The sequence below is a fragment of the Osmerus mordax genome, chromosome 10 (genome assembly GCF_038355195.1).
Source record: "Osmerus mordax isolate fOsmMor3 chromosome 10, fOsmMor3.pri, whole genome shotgun sequence".
In the NCBI taxonomy this organism is placed as follows: domain Eukaryota; kingdom Metazoa; phylum Chordata; class Actinopteri; order Osmeriformes; family Osmeridae; genus Osmerus; species Osmerus mordax.
In genome coordinates, this window is record NC_090059.1 from 10,176,074 (window position 1) to 10,189,791 (window position 13,718).

At 42.5% G+C, this 13,718-nt stretch overlaps 3 protein-coding genes across 4 annotated transcripts; all 3 read right to left on the reverse strand.

Moving 5' to 3' along the window:
- Window positions 1-309: 309 nt before the first annotated feature.
- On the reverse strand, window positions 310-1,158 carry LOC136950166 (hemoglobin subunit beta-1-like). The gene is made up of 3 exons (XM_067244312.1): window positions 1,011-1,158; window positions 606-828; window positions 310-521 (listed from the first exon to the last, which is right to left on the reverse strand). Exons 1-3 carry the CDS (start codon window positions 1,100-1,102, stop codon window positions 393-395), a joined length of 444 nt encoding a protein of 147 aa, XP_067100413.1. The 5' UTR covers window positions 1,103-1,158; the 3' UTR covers window positions 310-392.
- Window positions 1,159-3,795: 2,637 nt separating this feature from the next.
- Window positions 3,796-6,035, reverse strand: aqp8a.1 (aquaporin 8a, tandem duplicate 1). The gene is made up of 5 exons (XM_067245058.1): window positions 5,761-6,035; window positions 5,288-5,414; window positions 4,822-5,036; window positions 4,374-4,508; window positions 3,796-3,913 (listed from the first exon to the last, which is right to left on the reverse strand). The coding sequence occupies exons 1-5, from the start codon at window positions 6,033-6,035 to the stop codon at window positions 3,871-3,873; spliced, it is 795 nt and encodes a 264-aa protein (XP_067101159.1). The 3' UTR covers window positions 3,796-3,870.
- Window positions 6,036-6,631: 596 nt separating this feature from the next.
- lcmt1 (leucine carboxyl methyltransferase 1) lies at window positions 6,632-13,374 on the reverse strand. Of its 2 annotated transcripts, XM_067244648.1 has the most exons (11): window positions 13,005-13,374; window positions 12,797-12,888; window positions 12,454-12,575; window positions 12,178-12,254; window positions 10,773-10,834; window positions 10,185-10,287; window positions 9,266-9,386; window positions 8,901-9,002; window positions 8,195-8,286; window positions 8,000-8,097; window positions 6,632-7,559 (listed from the first exon to the last, which is right to left on the reverse strand). In XM_067244648.1, exons 1-11 carry the CDS (start codon window positions 13,088-13,090, stop codon window positions 7,537-7,539), a joined length of 978 nt encoding a protein of 325 aa, XP_067100749.1. In that variant the 5' UTR covers window positions 13,091-13,374; the 3' UTR covers window positions 6,632-7,536. The 2 variants fall into 2 exon arrangements, with proteins under 2 accessions (XP_067100749.1, XP_067100750.1); XM_067244649.1 differs by lacking the exon at window positions 8,901-9,002.
- Window positions 13,375-13,718: the final 344 nt, after the last annotated feature.

Genomic DNA, 13,718 nt, shown 5'->3' on the forward strand with positions numbered 1-13,718 from the left:
ACAATAACACGTTTTTGTTGCAAATACATTCGTTAAAAATACTGAAGACTCACTGTTATATGACTAAATCAATAACTGTGCAGCATTCATCTTGAATTATTTAAAATTGTTTTGACGTTAATTGGAACGTCAATGGTTCATTCTCTTTATTGGTTGAAGAGTTATGACTTTTGACTTGTTTTTCAGGTATTGTTGCCTGTTCCTATGCGATGACAATTAATTAGGCCTCATCTAAATTGTTCAAATAATAGGTTCAAATAATAAAAACTCTCATGTCATGAAACACATTTTACAGAAAAAGACAACCTGTTTGGTTTAATGCATCTTCAGTTCTTTATTTAAGAGTTTATCATTTAGAAGTAGGCCTATCTGTATCTTGATGCATGTAGGCTCTAGTGGTACTGTCTGCCCAGGGCTGACACCACAACGCGCAAGAACTTCTGCCAGTGCGCCTGCACGTTGGCGGTGAAAGCGGATCCCATCTTAGCGGCAAGAACGACGGTAAGGCAGTCTCCCAGAAGCTGGAAGAAAAAACGAAACCGTATGTTAGAAATAGAAAAAATAAGAAATTTCTATTTTAGAAAGTAGATGTGCAATTGTCTTACCCTGAAGTTGTCTGGATCAACATGCAGTACATCAGAGTGCATCACACTGAGTTTGGCAAAGGCATTATTGATGTCTTCCATGTTCTTCAGGGCAATATCCAGACCGTGCAGCACCTTGATGCCATGGGCAGCGACTTTTGAATTCCCGATGATGGCTTCCGCATTGTATAGGTTTCCAAACGTGGAAAAGTAACGCTGGGTCCAAGGGTACACAATCAGACATCTGTGGAAAAACAAGATTGACGTGAGGTTCTGCTGGACAGTAACTGCAATTAAAATGAGTTTATCCTCTATGCATTCTAAAAAGAAAAGATGGATTAGACTATCTAGGATATGAGGAACACATTCCTTCAACGTTTCCTCATTCGTTCGTAGGCTGTGCTATATAGGCAGTTTTGCGGTCACCTTTGCAGAGCCTTGGGCCCGATGTCTTCATAGTCCAACTTGGCGAAGATGCCGTTGATGCAAGTGAGCTCTTCTGGTGTCCACTTACCCATGTTTCCTGATGATTGGTCTCTGGAATCAGAATAATAACTAAATTCTCTAGCATCCCCGCTATTTATGAATCTCCTTCACTCCGCCCATTGACGCATGACATTACTTGATAGTGACGCATATCAGATAAGTGTTGACTTTGCTTCGATTTGTGGTGCACAATATATGACATCCACAAATATTCTTTAGAGTTGCAGAATTGAAATATGTATTTTTATATAGCCTACATTTAACTATAGGTCTATCCAACCCATGGGCCCATTGATTGCAGTGGCAACTGAATAATTATAGAGTCCGTTTAAATGAAAGTATGAGCTATCAATCAAACGTGCAAAGATAGACAGTTTGTTAGGAACACAGCTGGGCTCTGTTGCACTAAATTAGCCTACGTCCTAAAATTGGTTGGGGCCCCCATTTAGTCCTCACTGTTTATAGTTAGACCCATACAATGTATCGTAAGAATAAAGTGACAGAGACAACAAATTGTTGTCCTAAAATGAGCTACCTCCAAGTTTTGTAAGCACGGTAATTTGACAAGATCTATCACAAAAGTAAACAGCTGCGCGTGTGTTGATGCTACAAGTTGCATTTGGTCTTTAATTCAGTGGATTTATTCAGTCTGATATTGTAGCCTACTCTGTTTGGGGTTTACGCATGTATCCATAAGAATATGCCATATAGTCTACTCCAAACCTAAATGTACTGTAAGCCACCATCACAGGGTAGCTGTAGCCTACAGTAAATAATAGATGTACCGCAGGCTATATAATAGTAGACTACATTAGGAGTTGTCAAATCCGGGCAAGCTCTTTGAAGTGAGATTCTTTAGGTATGAAAAACTGAAGGCTAAGCTGCTTTATGGTCAGTAACTAACGATTTATCGTTTGAAATGACACATGCTTTATCTCATTGAGCAGTCCCCCCCACCCCGCCCCATTTATGGAGTCACCGAAGGGCATATGGTTAATATCCGAATAACATTCTTGGGCCAACTTGTGAAAATAGTCATCGTTTTTTCTTTACTTGCATAGGCTTAACAAGCCTACTGTTAAAAAATGTAAGACTAGACTGTTCAAAATACTTTTTTCAAAAATGTTGACGTTAATAACTGTGGTTTTTATATTCATACATAAATAATTTAGATTCTTGGCATAATTGATAACCGGACCATTATATTATTTTCCTATTTAAAGTGAAGAATCCCTCCTCTTTGATATCTACAATTTATCCACACCACCACAACAGGTGAATCCACAAGGTGTTTTATGGATCACTCCCCGCATGTTATTGCAATTATTTAGCCATGTCGAAGAAAAGAACTAAAAGAAATAGCACTAAACGAAAATAGCTATACGCACTTGCGTTATCTGCCTCTGGCAAAACGACAGTAACTCTAACATCAACCTGATGTGGATTCCCTCTTAATTTCCTCCCATTAAGCGTTATCAGCTGAAACTGATCCAATTTGGCACCACTGACTGGGCGTGCGCTCACAGTGCACAGCACGGTTACAGCATGATAACCATTATCCTTGCACTGAGCCTTTGGTAATATCTTTATTCATAAGAAGTACAGAAAGATCCAGAACGATCTATCCTAAACTATATATTATTTTAGATAAAACGAACATAAAAACGAACTACTAAACTAACTTAACTCTCTGTTTCGAGAGTACTGCATCCTTGTCTCGATTGCCATCCTGGTCCCGAAGTTCTTCACACTGGAGGGACACGTGGCCTTGGACAAGTTTTTGACCAACGTGGCTCTCTCCGAGAAGTAGCCTCTAGCTTTTGGTGCAACCTGTTGCTGTCCAATGCAGCTCTAAAAGATAACAGCATGAAACAATAAACAGAAAATATCAATACTGTGTTTGTTAATCGTTGTTTTTATTTCATGAAAACCCTATCCTACATTGCAGAACAAGAAGTTAAGTAAGTTAAGACAAAGACGTTGCAACCTTTCATTATTTCTCCCAGAGCAGAGACGTTAGACAGACAAGCAACTTTTGATCAGCTTCATAGTCTTGAGTAGAAGTAAAATTTTCTTTAAAAGGGACATTTACTGTCAGAAAATGCTGAGCCACAGGCTACACAGCTTCATAGATGCACCTTGCGCATGATAAGAGTTGAGGCTATAGGAAACAAAGATATTGAGCAGGTTAATGACTCCCGTTAAAGTCACAAACAACTCATTATCAACCTTGATGAAGTGTGGAGAGGGATTTGGTCCATCAATTGTAATGTATTTAAAGTCATATTCTTGTGAACGTTACAAACGCCATACTGAAGATTTCTTAAGGTGTGAAACTCACATATGATTCAATATACAGTGCTTGGCAGGCTTGGGCCAGTTGTTCCATCACTTTCATATGATACAATCATGATAAACTTTTCCCTTCAAGAACATTGAACCTTCTACAATATAAAAACGTGGTTGGTACATTGCTGACTGCTGTAAATACATAAATTGAATAATTGATCCTATTCCTTTATTTGGTTTTCTGAATAACAAAATCACACAAATGCTGGTACAGATACATAAATGTGCACAAGGCTAAATGATGCACTTTCTGAGAGCAAGAATGAAAATAAAACGTCCAAAGGGACCCTGATAACATACTGATGCACCTGCATTCCTCTTAATTCACAAAAATACAGTTTTACAGTGCTTTGTTACTAGTACATAACACTTTAATGTATACACAGCAAAAAATTTAAAATTGATATTTTTTCCAAGCACATTGACATTCCATTTGGGTGTTGATGGCCATTTACTTCCATATCACACGGGTCTTCTGGTCACCAAAAAACAACCTGAAAATAAATGGTTGTAAATGATGAAGTGAGTTAGTTACCAGTAGACTATAGTTAAACTAGTAGGCAACATTTTGTTTATGTCATGTTACAATAACAGAAATACAACATAATACATTTTCAGAAGAATTTTCAGAAAGCCAGGAAAATGCTGTTTCAATTTCAATATGTGCAACCTCAAAATACATGATGTTTAAATGAACTTGAGAAGTAAAAGATTAGTTTTTTTTAACAGAAGTATGAATTATTTTACTAAATACATTTTAATGTAGTGAACATTGAAATATTTAGCTATTATAACTATATTTCACTTGAATAATCAACCATGTTCAGCTGAATGTTTTTATTTGGATTTCAGGTCATGAAGCCTTGCCTTGACATCAAATGCACACAGCACCTCTTTAGTAAGGAGCCTAAAAGGCGAATCCCATAGGCACCCCCCCGATCAGCAGCTCCATACCTGACCATGCTGACAGTGAGGAGGGCTCCACAGATGGGGCCCACCCAATACACCCAGTGGTGCTCCCAGTGTTTCGCTGCCACTGCGGGTCCGAAGGCCCGGGCTGGGTTCATACATCCCCCAGACACAAATGCACTGGGACAACAAAACATAGACCTCGAGTTAGGAATAAGATGTTCAACAATGTCATGATCTACAGTTTTAACCTTCAGACTTGTAGTGTTTCTGTGCTCCGTGTATTACCTGGCCAGGATGTTCTAGTGTTTCTGTGCTCCGTGTCTTACCTGGCCAGGATGTTCTAGTGTTTCTGTGCTCCGTGTCTTACCTGGCCAGGATGTTCTAGTGTTTCTGTGCTCCGTGTCTTACCTGACCAGGATGTTGTAGTGTTTATGTGCTCTGTGTCTTACCTGGCCAGTATGTTCTAATGTTTCTGTGCTCCGTGTCTTACCTGGCCAGTATGTTGGCCGTCACAACGAGCCCGATGCAGAGAGGAGCCAACGGAGTCTTTGTTTTGGCGTTGACAGCGCCCATGCAGACCACCAGCGTCAACACCAGTGTCATTAGCATCTCTGCCACCGTGGCAGCGCCCACGGCACCGCTGGTCTGCACCACGTCAAACGCCCCCCCGGCTGCACTGTAGAAGTTGGCGCTAGGGGAGACTGCCTGAGGGGAGGAACACGTTTCAGGCTTCAGAGTAAAAGAGTTGAAGATGTTTTGGGCTTTATTGGATCGTGACAGTTACAGAGAGACAGGAAAGGCATGGGAGAGAGAGAGAGGGGAGGACATGCAGAAATGGCTTTGAGCCGGATCAAACCCAGTCCATACACGTCATACCGTGTACAGGCAGTGCTTAAATATAATCACAGCTGTTGAGTTGTCAATTAAGATTTCAGTAAGCGTGGGTGTTTACTTACTTTGGCCAGCGCAGCTCCAACCATGCTGCCTAAAAGCTGAGCCAGAACGTAGGGTGCTAGCAGAGCAAGCTTCATCCCCCCACACAGGGCCACACACAGCGTCACTGCAGGGTTTAAGTGGCCCCCACTGCACTCACCCAGGACATGATGTATTCAAGGCAAAACATTACATTGGTAAACAATACAATTATAGAACTATGTTGGTACATTTTCCAACCAAAATCCATCCCCAACTAGCATCATATCATTTTTTTTTTTTTAAACCTAATTGTTTACTGTATAATAAATAAATGGACTTCTAAATATCAAGTCACTTAAAATATAGTAGTACATCCCAAAATGATCATGAACTTGCAAAAACTCCTCCATGTTCGAACTTATTACACAACACTATACAGGTGTTTTAAATCTGAGCACACTCTCATAATGAGAGCACATTACAGTGAGACAGTGGGAGGTGTTTGTTTCCTCACCTGATCTCTCCAAACACCATGATCAGCACACCCAGAGCCAGGCCGTGAGCCAGAGCAGGCTGGAGACACCCCGACAGCCCCGCGTTGCCGACCACAGACACACACCCCACAAACACAAACAGAGCTGTGCCTAACAGCTCCGCCAGACAAGGCTGGATGTAGTGCTCAAACACACTGCTCTCGCTCCTGGGGGCCTCCCTGGCCTGGGCTCCGGACTCCACCACGTCGACCCCGCACACGGTAAAGAGCTCTGACTTTGACTCTGTGACCGACATATTTGCGTCCTGTTGTCGCCGCTTGTCAGGTCCACCTGCTCTGGTCTCTGCAGAATGAGTGCAGGCTGTGTGTGTGCGCTGATAAACTGGAGTGGGGGGGGGGGGGATCGTGTCAAAATACGTTGTGGGGGGATTTCTCCAGAGTCCCACCCCTTAAAAGTTGGCTTGGCATGGGCTACAGAATGAGCATCATTGTAAATCTTATTGTTATAGACTGCATCAGTAGTGATACTGTGGGTACACACTGTCTGGATCTGTCTGCGTGTCCCATGTTCCCTGACCGAACCACACCTGGTTTCTAGTGATGTCATTGGCTGTCCCTAAGGTGGTATATTGACCTGAATGTCCAAGGTCATGCTGGAGTAATAATCATCAAGGATGTCCCTGGCTCCAACTGAGTCACAGGGGAGCTTGGGTCCGGAAGGAGGAAAACTAAACGAACACTGTTCCTGGTTTCCTGACCGTTCGTTGGGGTTCCTGTCGGTTATGGGTCCCCGTCTGGACACTGCGCTGGAAGGGCATGTGCACACAAGGCTGCCATCCAATCACGATCAGACATTAGAGCAGAAGCTATGATATGAGAAGAAAAGCAGGGGTTTCATTCACAAAAAAACGTATGTTTATTCAGTCACAAGTCATTTGCAGTCGTAGCCTTGTTACATGCAACACTGTCAAAACTTGAAATGACATTGACAGTCTAATGGAGGCAAAATGGTTGCAGGAAAATCTAAATCGATTGTGACTGGTGCAACTTTTTTTGTTTTTACCTAAACTGCTCGATTGCACTACTCATTTTCTTTTAGGAAAATATCTTGAATCAGATCCGATTTAGCAGTGCAGTTCAGAAATAAATAGGAGAAATTTGGCTCAAAACATTGCGGCACATAAAAACCTTGTCACAAACAGAAAGACTCCACAGAATGTCCAACATCCTTCACCCTCTCACCACAAATGCAGCCAACTTCCTTTTCACAACAGTCAATTTAAAACCAACAGAAATCAGAAAAATTAAATGTTCCCGCAAATGAATACGGCCAGTCCTTTCCAGCATAAACTGTGCTGTACTGAACTTTCAGAGGGAACAACTCATCTTCTTCAACAAGAATATCCGGCGGTCTCCGAAGGGATGTGCTGAACAAACATAAGCCAGCATGGCAACCGCTGAAGCGAGGGGGTTGCACTACCATAGCGACGGGGGCTTGAACATGACGCGACACTCGACTCCCTCCTTCCTGTCAAGTAACATGTTGAGGAGGAAGCGCCGGACGTCGTCAGCCGCGGTGGGTCGTGAGAGCACTTGGAGACGCTTCAATGGAAACGTAGCAGCCAGCAGTATTTCTGGAAAGACCGCGATGGGAGGCTGTGTCTTGATACTTCCTCCTTGAAATGTTCCTGGCTTCTCCTCCTCGATGGTGCTGGTAGTGGAGGGAGAAGGTCTGAATGGGGGGGGGTCACGGACAGAGAAGCAGGCCGGGCCCCAGCAGGCCAGGCCAGCTCACGCTCAGAAAGCCACGTGAGAAAGTCCTGCGAAAGATCATGGTTGGTCACACTGATATATCCATTTCTCCCATGTCAAATCGACAGAGAGGTAAGTGACTGGAAAAGGTATCATGAGGGGTCGATAGTGAACATACAGTACACGTACCTACACCCCTCACCTAAACCCCACCCCCTCATCCACACCCCACCCAACCCCCTCACCTACACCCCACCCCCTCATCCACACCCCACACCCCACACACTCACCTAAACCCCATCCCCTCACCTATACCCATCGTCCTCATCTACACCCCACCCCCTCACCTAAACCCCACCCCACCCCCTCACCTACACCCAACGTCCTCATCTACACCCCACCCCCTCATCTTCACCTACCCCCTAACCTACACCCCACCCCCTCATCCACACCCCACACACTCACCTAAACCCCACCCCACCCCCTCACCCACAGCCCATGCCCTCACCCAGGCTGAGCTTGTCCTTGGTGGCCCAGCAGATGCTGTAGTGTTGGAGCAGCTGCTGCAGGAGCTCCTTTTCATCCAGGAACTCCAGACGCTCGATCCTGAATACACACAAAAACACATCTTAACATGAAACAGTTGTACCTCATCACAACTACTGACTCAATGGTTAAGGGGGCGGTGTAGCATTGTTGTCACCTGGCCACATCTTCCTGAGGGAGGACACTGTAGACCGTCATCATGTCCAGAGCGTCTGCATGCTCCCAGCCTGTCTTTAGAAAACGATCTTTCTGAAAACACAACCACACACATGGTACTAAGTGACCTGTAAAGTAAAGTAAACAATACACTTGATCCGAATAACAACTGAAAGGGATGATTCAGAGTACAATTTTTTTATATTGAGATCTGTTATACTATAAATTCCTTATGGTAAGATTAATATTATAATTACTACTTAGGATCACTTAGTTAAATAATAAAAAAGTGGTCCATGCATATCAGCACACAGCAAGATTCCAAATGCTAATTTAACTCCAGGAGTGATACTTTGACTTGCTGTGTGTTTAAGTGCCTACACAAGCAGTGCAATCAAGGTTCAACCAAGTTGACCTGATAGCGGTTCAGTGGCTCAGCACTAAGGCCTTGAGAGCGGCTGTGAGAAACCTCCTGAGGACTACAGCTGTTAGAATGACACGGCGGACTGACGTAGCGTTTTGCCTGTGCGTTTCGGTTTGCTTGAGGTCGCCGTGTACGATGACGGTTATACGGGTGTGGGGTCGAAGGTCAACGCTTGGTGCCCTCGGTGATGAAGGCTGTGGTATGGCTGCGGCCATGTTTGTGAGTCGTTAGTGGAGTGTTGGCACAGGCGGGGCTGGATCTGTTCCCTGTCGGCGAGCCGTACCTGGGACTCCAGAGACTGGCAAACCTCCACTCCAGCCAGGTTACACTGACGACGCTGAAGATTCTCTACCATCACCTGGCCAAAGCGGTCCATCATGTTGACCTAAACAGAGACAGCATGGGAGAGAAAGAAAAGAGAGAGAGAGAGAGAGAGAGGGGATATGGTAGAGAGAGCAAGAGAGATCATAGAGAGTGAAGGAGAGATGGTACAAAGGGGATAGAGAGACAGAGATAAATAGACAGAAAGAAAAAGGGTGTTGTGGTCTTCCGTTGATCTGAATGGCCCGACGTGGCAGATGGCCCCACGCGCCCCATGAAGCAGAAGGGGCGAGCGTGCACACAGCTGGACAGGTCAGCGGTATTCACCTGTTCATAGTTGATGAACATGGCAGTGTGGAAGGTATCTGCAGCCCAGTGCACCAGCTTGGAAGCCTGCTCTGGAGTCATGTAGACCAGGACACACTCGGACAGGAACAAGGTGGGCAGCCTGGAACATCGCAGCAGAAAACATGGTGTGTGGTCATCCCCAAGACGTCAAGTTACCAAGCAATAATCCTGTTCTGAGAGGAGCTGTTCGATTGGTGATCGACACAATATACATGTGTGTGGTATAGGCGTATAAGTTGAAATGTGTTTTATTCAAATGTATTTGATATGTAGCTGTGTTTGAGCTGTGGTTGTGTAGTCTTTTCAAAATGTGTTTTTCCATTTATGTAATACACTCTTAAAATAGTTAAGAAGGGACAAGAACAAAAAGTACTTATTTGAAGCCAATACCTCACAGGGAGGAAAGAACAGCGCCACATAGACAATATAAGATCCTGAACACTGTGTCCTTAGCTGACCTGACGCCAGGACGTGAGCAGGCTTCCACACAGACATCAAAGACAACGGCAGCGTCTAAAGCACTCCCACGGGAGGAGAACTGTCGTCATGACGAACTGACCAGGACAGAACATTTCACCAAAAATATCTACACCAGGACTGTCCCGTTCCATATGCACAATGCCACCAAACATCCTAAAGTATTACCCAATGACTGGGCTACTGATACTGACGATGGCCACTCACATGACCAGGTAGTACGTTTATGGGGGAAATATTTCCTCAATACCAAAGTGACAAGATACTGGTTTCTGTTATAAACAGAGTGTATTCAACACAATAAAACATATAACTGACATACTTTTTTCATGGAGTCTAGATTGAAAGTGACACTCATGCTGTTCAATAGCATGTTTTCAATGTTTAACATTGTTATGACAAGAGATGACTGATGACTCACTCTGGGTCCAGGTGGAACTTCTTGAGTTTTTCGTCTAACCCTGAGATGTCCCGGAGGTCTGCCCCGATGATGCAGTACCTGTCTGAGTCAAGGCTGTGGCCATCTGAAGGGTGTGCACACACACACACACACACACACACACACACACACACACACACACACACACACACACACACACACACACACACACACACACACAAAGATGACATCTCGGTTCTCTGGCAGACATGGGTAGAGCAGGAGCAGCCAGTGTGAATTAAGTTCAGATTAATGGTCTTCAACTCTGGTCCTCAGGGACCACTGTCCTACATACTTTGGAAGTTTCCCTGCTCTGACACATCGGATTCAAATGAATGGCGCTATCAAGCTTCTGCAAATCTTGATAATGACCAATTAATTTAAATCAGGTGTGTTGGAGCAGGGAAACATCTAGAACATACAATGGGCCGAGGGTTGAAGACCACTGGGTTTAAATTGTATCTCTGATACAAATTGGTAAAGGTTAAACCCACTGGTTTTTCAGGTTAAAGGAAATGGAAGTAGCTTCCTCTAGTCCTATCAAGTCTTTCATAATATTAAGTTGTTTACCTAGTAGTAGTGAGTCAGTGGAGTGGGTCTCAATGAGAGGTTTAGACAGGGGTGGCTTTGTCCTGAGAGAGTAAAAACAGAGATATACATTAACACCTTTAATACTTCTGCCCAACTCCAATTTTCAACTAGAAAGGTACATTTCCTGAAGAAAATGTGTGTGTTTGCTGAAAGCAGTTGAAACGATTGTTTTGATGGCTTGAATAGTGAAGGTTTTACAAACATTTTAAAAGAGGTATGTGCTTTAAAAACAAAATGGTGAGAAAAAGTGTTAAAAGTATATCTGTCATTGTTATGCATTGCGATATTTTCTTACTGTTGAAAATGGAGAAAAAACAGTGATGAAAAGAGTATCTTATTGACTTTCATACATTTTTAAGCGTTAAAAGTATTAAAGAATGAAAGATTGAGAAACAGAAAAATGAGCAAATATAGTGATGAAGAGTATATTGCATAACAGTTATCAATATCATAGCAGACAAAAGTATGTCAGCAGTATGAAGGTGAAAAAAAGTGTTGCTTTGAAACCAAAATGGTGAGACAGTGTTGAAAGTATATCTGTCATTGTTATGCATTGCAATATTTTCTCACGGTTGAAAAAGGAGAAAAAAGAGTGATGAAAAGGGTATCTTATTTAATTTCATAAATGTTAAAGCGTTATGTTAGAGCCATTTTATATTTTATTTCATTCTAAACCTTTTACATTTTTAAACCTTAGTATTAGTTAGACTTGTACACTTCTTATTTAAGATTCTTATATGTTTAATGTGTGCACCTTCCTGCCACAGTAAATTCCTTGTCTGTGTGATGTTTCTTGGCAAATAAAACCCATTCTGAAAAGTATTAATAATTGAAAGATGTAGAAACAGAAAAAAGTTTGAACAGTGGAACAGTGAAGAGCGTTGGCCAATCGGATTGGTTCCTTGTAACGTAGCAACTGTTGGTCATTGTCAACATTTCTAACCTAGAATCTAGGTTTTAGGTTCAAGATGAAGGAGAAACTAATCTTGTGTGCCTGCACAACCAGTCCTGTTCAGACACTTAATTTAAAGATGACATCAAAAATTAATAATAAGTATGCAGAATAACAATAGTGTTTTTGCTTGCAGAAAACACACTAATTAAAAATGATGTGAACAGATCAAATTAATCTAATGCCTATTTAATGAATGGATGAAACATAACTGACTTGCAGTCAGCTTATGTTGGTATGTGTAGTAGATGTGTGGTTTGTTCTGTGTGTTTGAAGGTTATTTATTGACAGTAATGGATCCAAATGCTCCTGCCTATTTCTGTCAAGTATGTTTAAAGAAGGGCTCTGTCGCCCTCTACAGGCTACTCTCAGAGACATCAGGATTTGAATGACACAAACAAGCCTACAAACAAGACTAGTAGACTGACTTACTTGATGTTGTGTATTTTCCTGGCAACGATCATGGGAAAGTCTACTTCAAAGTATTTCCTTGGCATTAGGTTTTCATCCTAGGAGTCCAAACATAAAGTGTAACATGAAAACGCTTCCCACCTTAAGCACCAGAGTGAGAAAGGAGCAGTGTTAGCATAAATTAACAAGCTTGTAGTCTCACTGTTGAGCCAGATAAACTGAGCACTAACAACAGTATCCAAAACAATGTCTGTAAATTAATGTCAGGCCAGTCAAGGAGATCTCTTTCCTACCCACCTTTAGTCTCCAGAAGGTGGTGTCCAGGCCGGCCCCAAAATTGACAATCTGACAGTCACAATCTGTCTTTCTGAGGAATGCATCCAGCAGGTGGTTCATCCCCTGCACACGGGCATAGTAACCTGGGACATTTTTTACAGGTAATTCTTTAGTAGGTTATAGTTACATAGTCAGATAACAGGTGAGTATAGACATGTATTGGTGGTAGTTATTGGGCCATCTTTCTTTTTTCTTATGAGCTGACCTGAAAAAAATGTTTGCAATATTGACTAACAAAATATAGCATCCCGTTTTAATTTAACAGACTGGATTAACTGTCAAAAACAATATATCAATGACTGACCTCTGTTAATTTCAGGAGCCTTTCTCTCGCCTACTGACCTCACAAAGTATTGGACATAAGGGTCAGTCCAGTAACCTTTACTGGTTGCAAATCTGTGAACCAAACGAGGGTGTTAAAATGAAATTATATATACTGCATCTTTTCACAACGGTTTGTTGTGGTTCTGGATAATAATAGCTAGTTCAGCCAACACTATATGCTAGGCTACCTTTTACATGTCGTTGCATCGTCACAGGTCGCCCTCACTGCTTCATCCGCAGTGTCGGAGTCTGTGAAAGGCTGTCTTGCTGCCATCTTCAAATGATCAACTTTAGGTGATATTTGACAGTAGCTTGCAAAGCCCCATCGACCTCGCGTAGCTAGCTATAGCCTCTAGCTACTGGTGTCTATTATGGAAAGTGGCTGTGTTGTTATAATCACGTTACAGCAAGCTAGTTCAATTGATACTTCGCCCAAAACCGATCCCTTCTTAAACTTTAACCAGTTAAATCAGAATATGTTGCGTTAGAATAGCACAATTCTGTACAACAGAATATTCTCAATGCTTGTTGTTGAATTACTGCTAGCTAGCACACTTCTCTCTAGTTTGCCTCGGCTGGCTTGCCTTATCCGCTTCCGTGGGAGTGTACACGCATTCAACGCTCCATTCATTTTCTCACTCCTTTCCATTGGTCAACTCACTAGAACACCCAATCGCATCAAAGGAAAAATGATAAAGAATTCAGTGTTATCAATGTATATCACAGGACGATGAAACAAAGAAACAGAAGAGGAATCGCGTTAGTTAAAGTTAGTGGCTTTTTGTATAGGATAGAAATACATTTTATATCGGGCTCAGTCCAAGGTGATATGATAATTTAAACTCCAAATATACAACATTTCATATGTATCGAGGAGATGCTGCTACTGAATTATTAAAGTA

Excerpts from the sequence above, each read along its gene's own strand:
- LOC136950166 (XM_067244312.1), bottom strand. The coding sequence starts at position 1,102 with ATGGGTAAGTGGACACCAGAAGAGCTCACTTGCATCAACGGCATCTTC. Across the intron at positions 829-1,010 it reads GGGCCCAAGGCTCTGCAAAG|ATGTCTGATTGTGTACCCTT; the intron begins GTGACCGCAAAA and ends GTTTTTCCACAG. Across the intron at positions 522-605 it reads TTGATCCAGACAACTTCAGG|CTTCTGGGAGACTGCCTTAC; the intron begins GTAAGACAATTG and ends TTTTTCTTCCAG.
- aqp8a.1 (XM_067245058.1), bottom strand. The coding sequence starts at position 6,035 with ATGTCGGTCACAGAGTCAAAGTCAGAGCTCTTTACCGTGTGCGGGGTC. Across the intron at positions 4,509-4,821 it reads ACGGCCAACATACTGGCCAG|TGCATTTGTGTCTGGGGGAT; the intron begins GTAAGACACGGA and ends TTGTTGTCCCAG. Across the intron at positions 3,914-4,373 it reads CTCACTGTCAGCATGGTCAG|GTTGTTTTTTGGTGACCAGA; the intron begins GTATGGAGCTGC and ends ATTTATTTTCAG.
- lcmt1 (XM_067244648.1), bottom strand. The coding sequence starts at position 13,090 with ATGGCAGCAAGACAGCCTTTCACAGACTCCGACACTGCGGATGAAGCA. Across the intron at positions 9,003-9,265 it reads TGTTCATCAACTATGAACAG|GTCAACATGATGGACCGCTT; the intron begins GTGAATACCGCT and ends GTCTCTGTTTAG. Across the intron at positions 8,098-8,194 it reads CCTCAGGAAGATGTGGCCAG|GATCGAGCGTCTGGAGTTCC; the intron begins GTGACAACAATG and ends GTGTGTATTCAG.